General features: G+C 42.8%; 1 protein-coding gene across 1 annotated transcript in view; it reads left to right on the top strand.

The window, feature by feature from the left end:
• Positions 1 to 15,338, top strand: part of LOC142069410 (antigen WC1.1-like) — a 70,269-nt gene that overhangs the window by 28,166 nt on the left and 26,765 nt on the right. Inside the window, exons 4-6 of the mRNA XM_075120380.1 lie at positions 7,030 to 7,344; positions 7,923 to 8,234; positions 12,707 to 13,024. Coding sequence (XP_074976481.1) covers positions 7,030 to 7,344; positions 7,923 to 8,234; positions 12,707 to 13,024 — 945 coding nt within the window. The remainder of the gene's footprint in view (positions 1 to 7,029; positions 7,345 to 7,922; positions 8,235 to 12,706; positions 13,025 to 15,338) is intronic.

The following is a 15,338-nucleotide window of genomic DNA, read 5'->3' as shown; positions in this document are numbered from 1 at the left end:
GAAGTGGGGTTTTTACCCATGAAAGCTTATGCCCAAATAAATCTGTTAGTCTTTAAGGTGCCACGGGACTCCTCTTTGTTTAAGAGGGGAATGGGAAGTCACCAGTAAAATTTCATCTCCTTTGCTATTTGACTCTATCTGGGGAGGCACTTCAGACTAACACATTTCAAAAGTTTACTAGAGTATACAAAGAAGGGGAGAGAACTCCTTAGTTACCCATCATTTAGCAGGCAAAGGGGACAGCACCCTCCAATTCCGTGAATGTTGGATCCTCCTGCCAGAAGGCTTGGAGATGCTGGTAGCTTGATGTGAGAATGATGTTGAGGCAAAAATCATAGTTGTCCAAAATAAAGACTCTGGCATTTAGGAACTGAAACAAGTCGCATAGAATATCAGGGTTGGAAGGGACCTCAGGAGATCATCTAGTCCAACCCCCTGCTCAAAGCAGGACCAATCCCCAACTAAGTCATCCCAGCCAGGGCTTTGTCAAGCCTGACCTTAAAAATATCTAAGGAAGGAGATTCCACCACCTCCCCAACAAACTGTTGCATTCTCTAAGTAGCTCTTCTCTAATTAACAAAAGAGCCAATGGGAAGGTTAGAACTTTTTAAAATTGAAAAAAGACTCCCCTTTTGTTTGTCTGTCTGTTGTTCTCCTGGGGAGAGGCAGACAGGGCAGAGCTCTTCATTTATCACAGCTCCAAAGCACACTTTCTAAATATTTTTTTTTATAAATTTTCTTTGGATAAAGCACACAGCCCATAATAGCCTCTAATAGGCTAATAATTTCTGCAGCAACAGCCAATAACAATGCATTATTTTTTTATTAGCAAAATATTTCTAGTTATAACAATGATAAAGCTTACGTGTTAGAGGCACCTAAAACCAAGGTTGGTTGCCCAAACATTTTTTTTCTATTTTTACAGTACATTTTTTTATTTTATTCTTCCATTTTGATTAGAAAAACTGCAAGCATGTAGCTATTTGGCCTTGCCTCTCAGGGTTGTAAAACTATTGTTAGCTTTGTGATGTTTGGGTTTCAGCTGGCAGTGGTTGAACGTACAAAATGACTGACTCCAGTGCTGTCCAATTGTGGGGTACATGCAGGAATGTCAAATACAAGGCTACAGGCTAGTGTGTGTACTGTATCTTTGGGGACAGTAGACTTAGTAATTTCTGTGAGGCTTGCATTCCTTCCCCCTCATTGTTAATGTTAATTGTGTTGAGTATTTGGTCAGCGTTAACCTGTTTAGTAAAGATTAAAGCAAAATAGGCATTAAACACCTCAGCCTTCTTCATATCATCCCTTATTAGCTCTTCTTTGCACTAATTAGAGGACCTGTACTTTACTTCAGCTTTCTCTTACTCTCTAATGTATTTAGAGAACTTCTTCATATTGTCTTTTTTATGTCCCTTGCTGGGTGTAACTCGTATTGTGCTTTAGCCTCTCTGACTTAGTCCCTACATGCTGGTGCTGTGGTTTTGTGCTCATCCTTAGCAAGTGCTTCACATTTCCACTTTCTGTACGATTCCTTTTTGATTTTCAGTCCTTAAAAGAGCTCCTGTGGAGCCATATTGGTCTCTTACGATTCTTTCTGTTTTTCCTTCACATCAGGATAGTTTGCAGTTGTGTCTTTAATATTAAAGAAATTGTCAGGTCTCCTGACTTCCTTTTTCCCTAAGATTTTCTTCCCATGGCACCTTATCTACCAGTTCACTCTGTTTGTTAAAGTCTCTTTTTTTTTTAAGTCCATTTTCCTTTTTCTGTTCTTTCACGCCTTCCTTTCCTTAGAATCATGAAAGCTATCATTTCTTGGTCACTTTCACCCAAGTTGCCTTCCACCTTCAGATTCACTAACAATTCCTCCCTCTTGGTCAGAATCTAGTCTCAAATGTCAGTCCCTCTGATTACTTCCTCTACTTTTATGGAACAAAAAGTTTTCCCCAACACATTCCAAGAACTGATTGAACATTTAGTATTTTGCCTTATTACTTTTCCAACAGATGTCTGGGTAGATAAACTCCCCTGTTACTGTCAGGTCTTGTGTCTTGAATATTTCTGTTTGTTGTAGAAATGTCTCTGTGACGTTGCACTCCATATATTTTATGGAAATATGCTAATGAGTGTGACTACAATGTAACTGGAATGTGCTTTGTGCAAAAGGTCTCTTGTAAAGTATCATTACAAAGCTTATAATCTACTGAGTTTCATCCTATTTGTATGTATGTATACTTCTTGTTTCTAAAACTAAAAATATGAAGGAGAACTCTGAAGTCCTATTGTAATTATGCAAAGTGTGGGCCATTAATGGTGGCTTGGAATTTTGATGGCTCCCATTAACTAGGACAATTGACTGTAGATGGTTCTGTTTACCTGCAAGCCTCCACTGCATATGTGCGGGCCAGGCCTAAAAGAATGGAGGAGCACTTGCAGGACATGTGAATATGTCACATAATATTGGAATCCATCTTTTACCTGGTGCTTTTCCATTTAGAAGGAAGGGTGGGAATCCAGAGAGAGACAAAGGATTCCCGCCTTGTGCCAAAGATATAAAAGGGGGTGGAATAGAACAAAAGGTGACTGCCAGTCATGAGAAATCCCCTAGTTACCACCTGAGCTGGAACTAACAAGGATTCTACCAGGGGAAAGGATTGGGCACAGACTAGAAAGGAGTCTAGTCTGTGAAAGAAGCTTATTGGAACATCTCTAAGGGTGAGATTTACCTATATTCAGTTTCTTAATGTATTAGGCTTAGACTTGTGTGTTTGCATAGAATAATAGAATATCAGGGTTGGAAGGGACCTCAGAAGGTCATCTAGTCCAACCCCCTGCTCAAAGCAGGGCCAATCCCCAATTTTTGCCCGAGATCCCTAAATGGCCCCCTCAAGGATTGAACTCACAACCCTGGGTTTAGCAGGCCAATGCTCAAACCACTGAGCTATCCTTCCCCCCCCCCCAGTTTTGTTTTATTTTGCTTTGCTTGGTAACTTACTTTATTATGTCTGTTATTACTTGAAACCACTTAAATCCTACTTGTTATACTTAATACAATCATTTTTGTTTATTAATGAACCCAGAGTAAGTGATTAATACCTGGGGGAGCAAACAGCTGGGCATATCACTCTCAGTGTTATAGAGGGCGGACAATTTATGAATTTACCCTGTATAAGCTTTATACAGAGTAAAAGGGATTTATTTGGGGTTTGGATCCCACTGGGAACTGGATGTCTGGGTGCTAGAGACAGGAGTACTTGCTGAGCTATTTTCAGTTTAGTCTTCATCTTTGGGGGCATGGTTAAGACCCTGGGTCTGCGTTGCAGCAGGCTAGTGTGTCTGGCCCAAAAAGACAAGGTTCTAAAGTCCCAAGCTGGCAAAGAAAACTGGCTCAGAGGTACTTTCAGCACATCAGGTGACAGTCCCAAGGGGGTCTCTGTGACCAAACCCATCACAGCCTCCTCCACTCCTTCTCCTGGTTGGGTGGTCAATGGTAGATGTCTACCATGACATCACCCCTGTTTTTCCCTCTTTGATCTTTGCCCAGAGGCTTTCTGCTGGTCTGCCTCTCACCGCCTTCGGGGTCTCAGAACTTCAGACTTGCCCAAGGTCAGACAGCAAGCCAGTGGCAGAGCTGGGGATAGTCCCAGTCCAGTGTTTTTTCCACGATGCCACAAGGTTGCTATGTGATTCCTCAGTGCTCCTCCCCATCCTGTACATTTTCTTACAATACAATGGGGATAATGGTGGTTGTATAGTTGATTTCAGGGTCCACAAAGGTGTAAGGCTCCCCTAGATTGCAGCACACACACACGGAAGGGGAGAACTCATGACTGATGTGCCTTACTTCAACCCCCCCACACCTTTTTCTGCTACCCTTCCTAATTTGCAACCCGTCCTGTCTTCTCCCCTCCTCCTCCAATCCTCAGTTTCTCCCCCTCAGAGCCGCCCCACAACTTCTTCTCTCCCCTACCACCCATTCCCATTTGTTTTCCTCCCCATAATAAACACATCCAGGGTTGATAAAAATCAATGGTTTTAAAAAACAACGCTCCCCCAAAATGGATTTTTTTGATAAAATGCTTTTTTGAGGAAAAAACCTATCTCAAGACAGTTTTAATTAAGATGCATTATAGCTCAAAGATATTTATCATGGAATAGGGATTATAAATTCTAAATCTATAGTATGAGACAATATATTCGTGTAATGTTTAAGAAAAGTTTTGTAAATGAGTTCCTGTAGTTCATGGATTAGGGACCCAATTTTATGGGGTTCCACAGGCTTCTGTGTAGATTATTTAGGTTAATCTTTCTATCTACCCAATGGGACTCAGTGCTCAGTCTAGAAGATACCATCAGAGATGCTGAGTTTTGCAGTTCTCAAACTGTGGATTTGTGTTTCCAGAGATAACATGCTTGTTAACAGCAAAAATGTTTTTAAATGGATAATATAGAGAGGTGAGAAAAAACAGACCTCAACCCTATTGTCCCTCTGCAAATTTGTGTACAGAGTCAATCCCTAACCTCTCTCTAAAAGTGCAAAGTTTCCAAAAGTTCAATGAATAGAAGTTTGTTGGGGGTGGAATAGATCTGGACAAGGAGAAGAAGTCTGGAGATAAATGTGAGAAGGGAGGGACAGGCAGTAGAAACAAAACTGAAACTGTTTGAGCAGCATATTCCAGTAGTCTTGAGGTCTTTCTGAGTGTAGCGTTCATAGATTTGAGATCTACCATACCATTCTCTCACTAGAAGGGGAAACCTATAATGGCAGCAGGCCCTAAAAGAGATCCAGTTTGGGAATAAGAACCATTCAAGAAATATGTTTGCTGATGATCTTTTAAAGAAAGTCACACCAGTGAAATGGTGGAAGTCACTTAAGCACTTGGATTCAGAGACTGTTGAATTGATAATCTCACTTTTAACAGCAGTAGCTTCTTCTGCCGGAGTAGAAAGAATATTTTCTTCCTTTGGACTAATTCATTCCAAATTGACAAATTGTTTGGGACCTAAAAACAAGCTTTCCTGCTTTTTTCCTTTTCCAGATTATGAACAAACAGGAAAATGAAGGTGAAGACGACTGAGTTAGCTGCAGAAGCCAATATTTTAAGTTTATCATGTTGACCTGGCTGACATAGTCGATTTAATTTTTTTAATATTTCATTTAACTATTTTAGTTAAAAACAATTTTAACAAAAACAAACCTGATTTTAAAAAACTTGAATGTTTAACTAAATTTAAAAATTCATATGCTTGTTTTGTTAAATTATATGTTTGTTGTTGAAGAAAAAAAAATCCAGAATACATACAGTTCTTGTTTTAGTTAAATAAAACAATTTAAATGTCTGTCTGGTGATGTTCTCCTCCTAATACAGCATGGCAAGAAAATCCTCCAAATATTAATGATTAAATTGTTGAACTGGAGATAGTTCACTTCCCAATGACTTCATAAATATCTGCTTCAATTACCTTTGGTAAATGAAACAACAGTCCAAACAATCATTCATTTTCTGATATAGCTGTAAAACTCATCTGAAAAGTTTTCAAAATAAATCACTTTAAAAATGTATCGTGTATACCTTCTAAAAATGAAACCTATATCTATCTCTGAGTTGTGAAGAATATGTATTAACGTTATAACAACCAACAAGAATGCACTTTTATGTAGAAATCCATGATTAAATTGAGTCTTCCTGACTACTGATTTAAATCAAATCCACCCTGAGCACATCCCTGGCTGCAAACCCAAACATTTCCCTCTGTCACCACATACTCTTGCACCCCTGATCACCCTACCCCTCTCAGTCAGCATTCCCATTTGGAAGTTGTTTTCTTTCAAAAGCAGTTTCAGCACATTCTGAATATTTTGCTGCACTCAGATTATGTTTGCACCAAACAAAATCCCCCTTTGAGAGAGACCAATTGGAGCAATAAACCTGTTTTTTTAACATCAATTTTTTTTTTCTGCGCTGGAGTTGTACTCATGGTGCCAGGGGTGGGGGTACCTAGCTGTAAAGGCCACAATTTACCCTCTTAGCCACCCACATCTCATGCTGGATTGTCGGGTTTCCAGATAGCTATCCTCTCTCACTGCACATGCTCAGTGTAGTCCATTAGATGTGTGTGTAGGCGCACAAGCCTTCGCAAGCACCTAACTGGAGAAGCAGGCTCGTTTTGAAATAACATCTTAATTTGATTTCCCCCAAAGGCTGGTGGATGCCATATCCTCTGTTGCGGGTAACCCTCAAGTGTCTGAGACCCTGGTGCAATGATCTGAGCCTTGGTTTGATTTCTATCTGTGAGCAAAAATAAAATGCCAGAATCTGTCAACTTTAAGACAAGCTGGGTTTCTTTTTCCTGATAGTTGTATCTGGGAAACCCCTTGGTAAAATGGTCCCAAATTTTGATTACTAATACAACCCTGTGCTCTTATGTGAAATACTGCATTTCAATCCAATCCAATCAATCAGGCAGACATTAGAGCACTTAGAAAAAATTAGCTTTGAAGAAAGCTGGTCTCAACCTTAACTGTTGCAGAGCTGTCACTGAGCTAGAATATCACCACTGTGTATTTTGTCCCCAGTCAGACCGCTGAGTGCAACGGTTCTGATTCAGTAAGCTTCCAATAACCTAGGACTCAGCACCCATGAGAACCCCAGTTTCTTCACATGGCATTTGTGTGATAACTTAGGGGCATCCGCTCCAGACTCCTGACCAGCACTCTGGAACCACCAAAGCAGAGCCTGGCCTCAGCCAAAGACAATCTGTCCCAGGCATGACCCTGACCCCAGAGTGGTACATGCCGGGGCGGAGTTTGGTGGGTGCTGTGTGACCCCTCACAAAGGGCAGACATGGGCAATAATGCCTGCTCTGTAAAAACCTGATTATCATGTCTGAACATCCTCATTTACAAAGTGCCCAGTAAACTGGGAAATAATTATTAATTAATTATCCCAGGTCACTGGCTCCCTTGTCACATCTCTGTAGGCAATTGTGTAAGAGAAATGTCCCTCTGATCTCCCTTCTCCTTCTTCTCAGGGTACGCTGGGTACAAGCTGGCAAACGGCAGCACAGAGTGTTCAGGGAGAGTGGAGCTTCGCCACGGAGGTGCCTGGGGAACCCTCTGTGACTCCCAGTGGGATTTACAGGCTGCCCACGCCCTCTGCCTGCAGTTTGACTGTGGATTTGCCCTGTCGATGCCAGCAGGGCAGCTCTTTGGCACAGGAGATGGGCCTGTCTGGAACGGCACATTTGGCTGTGAGAGGAACGAATCCTGCCTGAGGGACTGTCCTGTTACTGCGCTGGGCACAACTGAGTGTCCCCCTGGGAGTGAAGCCAGTGTGGTGTGTTCAGGTGAGCAGCTGCCAGGGGAAAGAAAAGAATTGGGGATTGGGGAACATGCATCCGATGAAGTGAGCTGTAGCTCACGAAGCTTATGCTCAAATAAATTTGTTAGTCTCTAAGGTGCCACAAGTACACCTGTTCTTTTTGCGGATACAGACTAACACAGCTGCTACTCTGTCACACTGTGAAGATCTGGCTGAGGATTCAATCTGCCAAGCTCCATTGGGCTCAATGAGGCTATGCTGATTTACACCAGGTGGGGACCTGGCCCATAAATTGGCACCCTGTCCCTGCACCAGCCAAGTCTGCTGGAACTGATCCCTCAGTGAAATGCTTGTGGTGCCTTGAGTATGGAATGTACCAAGGAAGCCAAATTCTGGTCCCTGGTCCTCCGTTCGAACTAACAGATGTGGATCAAGTATAAGTTTGTGCATGTGCTGGTGTAGAATAGTCCCATAACCCCCACAGAGTAACTGCCAGCATTGATCACGAGCAACAATCCCTTCCTGTTCCCCACTCCCCTCCCTGCCGTGGCCGTTAACACTGATCACTGCTCCACCTCGACACTCACTTTCCCTTGTGCTCAGGGTGCCCGGGCGGCAGGTTGGTGAACGGCACCGAGTGCTCCGGGAGAGTGGAGATCCGACATGGAGACACATGGGGAAGCCTCTGTGCCTCCCACTGGGATTTGCAAGATGCCAACGTCCTCTGCCATCAGCTGAACTGTGGATACGCTGAATCGATCCAGGGAGGAGCCCATTTTGGGGAAGGGAGGGGAACCGTATGGAGCGACACTTTTCATTGTGAAGGGACTGAACCCTGTCTGTGGGATTGTTCTCGCATGGCCCTGGGCAACCCAGCCTGCTCCCCCAGAGACACAGCCAGGGTTACTTGCTCAGGTACGTTTAATATAGACGTGTATATGTTAGTTACAATGCAATGTACTGCCCAGATTAGGATCTTCATGATACTCATCTGGAGTACTGTGTCCAGTTTTGGGCCCCGCACTTCAAGAAGGATGTGGATAAATTGGAGAGAGTCCAGCGAAGGGCAACAAAAATGATTAGGGGTCTGGAACACATGAGTTATGAGGAGAGGCTGAGGGAGCTGGGATTGTTTAGTCTGCAGAAGAGAAGAATGAGGGGGGATTTGATAGCTGCTTTCAACTACCTGAAAGGGGGTTCCAAAGAGGATGGCTCTAGACTGTTTTCAATGGTATCAGATGACAGAACGAGGAGTAATGGTCTCAAGTTGCAGTGGGGGAGGTTTAGATTGGATATTAGGAAAAACTTTTTCACTAAGAGGGTGGTGAAACACTGGAATGCGTTACCTAGGGAGGTGGTAGAATCTCCTTCCTTAGAGGTTTTTAAGGTCAGGCTTGACAAAGCCCTGGCTGGGATGATTTAACTGGGAATTGGTCCTGCTTCGAGCAGGGGGTTGGACTAGATGACCTTCTGGGGTCCCTTCCAACCCTTATATTCTATGATTCTATGATTCTATGAGTAGTCCCATTGACTACAGTACTCAAGGTAAGTAGGGGTATTGGAGTGTTGCTCTCTTTGTTTAAGTTGCCCAGATCAGAGACACTTCCGGGTGCAGGGAGGGGTGGTGAGGTGGATCCTAGCACTACGCTAGAGTGAACCGGAGAGAATGGCTCTGTGCTATAAACCTGGGGTTTGTGATTCACTGATTCCCTCAGTCCCAGCAGGGCTGATTCAGCCCTTCATCAGGTTGAGGTTGGTGTTGCAGAAGCAACCTATATGCAGAGATCTCATTCATGCTGTGGGCCCATTACAATCCCATTTCACTCTCTGGAAAAGTAAGTGTTTGCCCTGGTGTTCCTGGCCAAAATGCTTCCCCGTTGCCCATCCTCGGTTGTATGCTGGTGGGCTGCAGCCCTCACCTACAGAGCTTGCTCAGTGGGTGTGTATGTTTGTAGATCATTAATTCCCCACAGCACTTCATAGAAATAGTCATTTCTTTGTGAAAGATCCCGGTTTTCAGGAAAGTGTTCAGATGGCTCCAGAGCTTGGCTTCTGAGCCAGCTGGGAACTTTCACAAAGATCCTGCTCTTAGTGAGAGCAGTTGGCGCTTTGATGAAGATCCTCTTCTACACTGCAACACAAACACTGCAGGGGTCCTTTTCCCTGCAGGCTTCTCCAAAGATCTTCAAAGGCTTCCCCATGCCACACCAGAGAACTGCCATAGCTGATAGATGGGAAGTCGTCTGATGGCTATCCATAGTGGCTTTGGCCCAGATTTTTACAGCTCTTTCGCTGTTGCTCCATTCAGTATGGCAATGCCTAACTGGTTTAAGAGCCTACATTTCATTTTCAGTAAGGATTTAGGCACTTAGCAGCCTTTATCAGTGAGATCAATAGGAGTCACATCCCTGAGTGAGATAACCATGCCAACCTTACTCCCAGTGTAGACAACAATAGAAGAATTCTTCCATTGATCTAGCTACCACCACTTGGAAAGATGGATTATCTACAGGAATAGTAAAACCCCTTCTGTCGCTGAAGGAAGCATCTACACTATAGCGACATAGCTGCAGTGATGTTCTGTGTCACTGTAGCGCCCACAGTGCAGACATGGCCTTAGTAAAACAAACATTTAATACCTACAGAAAACATTGTAAATAGTATTTGGAATACTATGAATAACTTTTAAACAAAAGCTATTAGACAGTAAATCTTCCAGTTCTCCTTATACAGATATTCCCCCTTTTGTTTCTCTTACGACTTAACATGTTCTATACTCCAGCATACACATCCAAACACATTCCCCACTGATCTTCTCTTAGAGATGATTTCTCAGGCTTTGCAGTGTGGTTGTAACATGTCGTGGGTCTTCAGAGCTTGAGAAATGGCAGTACCTCAGCCGTTTCAAACACTTCAGAACTCGGTGAGCAATGAAACGGTCTGGGGACCTTAGCAGCTAGCAGCGCTCCAGACCTAGGCTTGGGTTAAGAGTTGACTGGGTGTCTCAGTTGCTGGTGAAACAGAAATCTGTAGCCTGTATTCAATGTGGTACCAGGATTGGAAGCAGCCTCTACAATATCTGTTCCCTGGATCTCTGTAAGGCTCTCACTCCATAGAGCAGTCTTCTCCCCATAAGCCCAGCTAAGTCAGGCAAGAATTCACAAATCCTCACCTCACTAAGTGCTGCCCCGTTCTCTCTCTTTAACTGAGACAGAATCCCAGTTTAGAGCAGTCAGCTGATAGGTAAATGTGAATTCCATAGTCTCTGTGGTCTCCACAGCAAGAAATACTGCCCCAGCTCTCCCTCTACGTCCACAGACCACACCATGGTGCACGAAACATTATCCCAATGGAGGGCTTCCCTTGAAAATAAAGGACATAGCACTGCTCTGTATCCATGGTGGTACAGGGGTTGGGACCAGCCCTCACAGCAGACATCACTCAGTGCTGCATCTTTCAGCCACTGAGTCCACAGGGCTGTCTTCGACACGGTATACATTAAAAAGCTGAGTTGACCCAGCTATGTCACTCAGGGGTATGAAAAATCCACACCCCTGACTGACACAGTTAAGCCAACCTACCCCTTCCCCCAGTGTAGACAGCACTAGGTAAACAGAAGAATTCTTCTGTCAAGCTCGCTACCACCTCTCAGGGAGGTGGATGAACTATAGCAATGGGAGAACCCCTCCGGTTGGCATAGGTAGGGTCTACACTAAAGGGCTACAGAGGTGCAGCTTCAGTGCTGCAGCTGTGCCCTTGTAGCCTTTCAAGCGTATAAAAGCCCTTCAACTCCTGTATTTATAACCTTCCCCCCGCCTTGCACTCTAGCTCTGCCCTCAGAGGGTGACCTGCCAGGTGGGTTGCCCATAATGTAACAGAGGCTGTCAGCGTTCCCTCCCCACTCTGAACTCTAGGGTAAAGATGTGGGGACCTGCATGAAAGACCCCCTAAGCTTATTTCTACCATATTAGGTTAAAAACTTCCCCAAGGCACAAATCCTTCCTTGTCCTTGGATGGTATTGCTGCCACCACCAAGTAAGTTAGACAAAGATTCAGGAAAAGAACCACTTGGAGTTCCTGTTTCCCTAAATTATTCCCTCAAGCCTCTTCACCCCCTTTCCTGGGGAGGCTTGAGAATAATCTACGAACCAAATAGGTAAACCAGATTCTTAAAAATCAGAACTTTATTATAAAGAAAATAAAGTAAAAGAAGCACCTCTGTAAAATCAGGATGGAAGGTAACTTTTCAGTGTAATCAGATTCAAAACACAGAGGATTCCCCCTAGGCAAATCTTTAAAGTTACAAAAAATCAGGGATAAACCTCCCTCTTAGCACAGGGAAAATTCACAAGCTAAAAACAAAAGATAATCTAACATTCCTTGCCTTATTTACTTACTCTTTTTGTAATATTGAGACTCTTTTTAGGATGATTTTAGGAGAAGGAGTTTTCTGACCTGATGCTTCTCTGCTTCCCCAGGGAACACACAAACAAAGAGCACAAACAAAGCCTTCCCCCCTCCCCCAGATTTGAAAGTATCTTCTTTCCCCATTGGTCCTTTTGGTCCGGTGCCAACCAGGTTATTTGAGCTTCTTAACCCCTTACAGGTAAGGAGGAATTCTAGGCTACCCTTAGCTGTATGGTTATGACAGAGGCCCAGAGTATCTAGCTAAAATCTATGTCCCCTCCCCACCGCATCTTTTGCTTACTGTTAGAGAAATTAAGTCAAATGCTGCAGTACAAGAAATGTGGGTCATACGGACTCAGAGATTCTGTGCAGGAAGTAAAGGGAGATTACACTGGGCCCAATTCTTACTAACCCTAAGGGCTCTTTACACCTTCTCAGAGTACAGGAGCCTTAATGTGAGACTCAGACCGTACATAATTTGAATAAAAAACAGAGTAGTTGAATCCCTGTCTTAAGTGCAATATTAATTTCATCTTTAAATATAGAGTCACTACTGTCCTCTGTATGTATATTCTTATAACAATATATTTAGGAAGATTTGATTGGTTTACAGATCATATGTTGGGAGCACTTTGGCTTCTTTGAAATGTAAGGTACCAGATACACTGTATAAATTTCCAGTGATCTAATCACCAGATAGGGTCTTGGCTTCTCCCACAAGGAACTTCAACACCTTTAAGTGCTCACAGTGGACAGTTTTAAAATGAAAAAAAACTTTCCCTCCATCACTACCTGCATTTCTGAGTAGAGAGACAAATGAAACCCTTGAGAGAGGTTGTTCCCTGTATCACTGTACAGCAGTGAGGGTTACCTTCCACTCAGCACAGAAACCTGTGTTTCACATCACACCTGTGTATTATTTCTAATGCAGTACCAGCAGGGAGTGTTATTCAGCATATTTTGTGTCTCTGTGAGCCAAGGTCGTTCTGAGGCGCTCAGACTGTTGAATGGAGAGAACCGATGCAGTGGGACAGTCGAGATTTCCCTCCATGGAGTGTGGAGCAGAGTCCTGGATGACCAGTGGGACATGAACGATGCCAGTGTGGTGTGCAGGCAGCTCCAGTGCGGAGTCGCTGAGAAAGCTTATAACCCCCCTATGTCTGAGCGAGGAACGGGCCCCGTGGGGCTGAAAAGTGTCCGATGTGGAGGAAATGAGACTCGCCTGACTCTTTGTGACAGCTCCATGTTTGAGACATCTCAGGCAGGAATTGCTGAGGATGTCGGTGTCATTTGCTCAGGTGACTTAGTGTGAAAATCTTATAAATATCCTGTCCTTGTTCAATGGGAACATGACCCACCCCAGGGCCTCCACCCCACCTTGTGCTGTGATCGCAGCAGTCCTTGAAATGATGTGGATCTGAGGTTCAAACTGTGACCCGTTTATAGTAAAAATATAATATATGCAGAACAGAGCATAGCCATGTTACAGGGTTAATGTACTATAACAACTTCCCTCCCTCTTTTATATTTTTATGTAATACATCTGTTCAAAAAATTTCATCAAAACTTCTTTCCTGTGAAAAATGTTCATAATAAGATTACAAATTTTAACAAAAAATCTGTTTTCATTGAAAATGTTCAGATTTCTGTTGAAAAACTTGGGCTGTCGATTAACCACAGTTAACTCATGTTTAACTCAAAAAATTAATCAAAATAAAAAAAATCATGATTAATTGCAGTTTTAATCGCATGGTTAAACAATAGAATACCAATTGAAATGTATTAAATATTTTTGGATGCTTTTCTATTTTTAAAAATATATTTATTTCAGTAACACAGAATAGAAAGTATACAGTACTCACTTTATATTATTTTTTATTACAAATATTTGCACTGCGGAAACTGCAGAACCCGAAGCACCAAAAAAGAAAATCAACCTTCTGCTGGTGGCATCTGACTCAGATGATGAAAATGAACAAGCGTTGTCCGCATTGCTTTGGATTGTTATTGAGCAGAACCTGTCATCAGTTTGGACACATGTCCTCTGGAATAATGGTTGAAGCATGAAGGGACTCATGACTCTTCAGCACCTCTGGCACGTAAATATTTTGCGATGTCGGCTACAAGAGTGCCAGGCAAATGCCTGTTCTCATTTTCAGATGACTTTGTAAATAAGAAGCTGGCAGCATTATCTCCTGCAAATGTAAACAAACTTGTTTGTCCAAGCGATTGGCTGAACAAGAAGTAGGACTGAGTGGACTTGTAGGCTCTAAAGTTTTACATTGTTTTATTTTTGAATGCAGGGTTTTTTGTACATAAATCTACACTTGTAAGTTCAATTTTCATGACAGAGATTGCACTACAGTACTTGTATTAGGTGAATTGAAAAAATACTGTTACTTCTGTTTTTTACAGTTCAAATACTTGGAATAAAATAAATATAAAGTGAGCACTGTACACTTTCTATTCTGTGTTGTAATTGAAATCAATATATTTGAAAATGTAGAAATCATCCAAATATTTAAATAAATGGTATTCTATTTTTGTTTAACAGCACAATTAATTGTTTTAATCTATTGACAGCCCTATGAAAAACCCAAATTTATTTACAAAACATGAAAAATATTCACGGTCATTCATATCTTGTGGGGAAAAGGATGAATTTCCAAGCAGCTCTAGTGTATATAGTGGCTTCTTTATTTTAAAGCCTTAAAAACCCTGCTGTCTTGAATCAGAAAACAATAGTAAGAAAAGGAAGTCATATGCAACCTGTTTTGACCAAGACTGCCATGGATAGTAGCTCTGGGCTAGATACCCGAAGGGAGTTGGGCGTTGCAAGGCCTGACTCCTAGGTGTCTTGCCATCGAATGGGATCCTCAGCCCTGAGTCATGCGCCCAGCTCCCTATACAATGCATGGGGAGAGTTAGACACCAGAAACTAGAAAGTTGAACAGGGAATCACCTAAACTTAGAATTAGTAGGGGAATCAAAAGTGGATGGGAACCTGGGAGGCAGTGACTATGAGACGGTCGAGTTCAGGATCCTGACACAGGGAAGAAAGGAGAGCAGCAGCATATGGACCCTGGACTTCAGAAAAGCAGACTTTGACAACCTCAGGGAACTGATGGGCAGGATCCCTTGGGAGAATAACATGAGGGGGAAAGGAGTCCAAGAGAGCTGGCTGTATTTTAAAGAATCCTTATTGAGGTTACAGGGACAAACCATCCCGATGTGTAGAAAGATAGTAAATATGGCAGACGACCAGCTTGGCTTAACAGTGAAATCCTTGCTGATCTTAAACACAAAAAAGAAGCTTACAAGAAGTGGAAGATTGGACAAATGACGAGCGAAGAGTTTAAAAATATTGCTCGGGAATGCAGGAGTGAAATCAGGAAGGCTAATTCACACCTGGATTTGCAGCTAACAAGAGATGTTAAGAGTAACAAGAAGGGTTTCTTCAGGTATGTTAGCAACAAGAAGAAAGTCAAAGAAAGTGTGGGCCCCTTACTGAATGAGGGAGGCAACCTTGTGACCGAGGATGTGGAAAAAGCTAATGTACTCAATGCTTTTTTTGCCTTTGTCTTCACGAACAAGGTCAGCTCCCAGACTGCT

This window comes from Caretta caretta, chromosome 1, assembly GCF_965140235.1.
Source record: "Caretta caretta isolate rCarCar2 chromosome 1, rCarCar1.hap1, whole genome shotgun sequence".
Classification (NCBI taxonomy): Eukaryota; Metazoa; Chordata; order Testudines; family Cheloniidae; genus Caretta; species Caretta caretta.
Note: the sequence above shows the minus strand (reverse complement) of the source record. Positions and strands in the feature narration are given on the sequence as shown.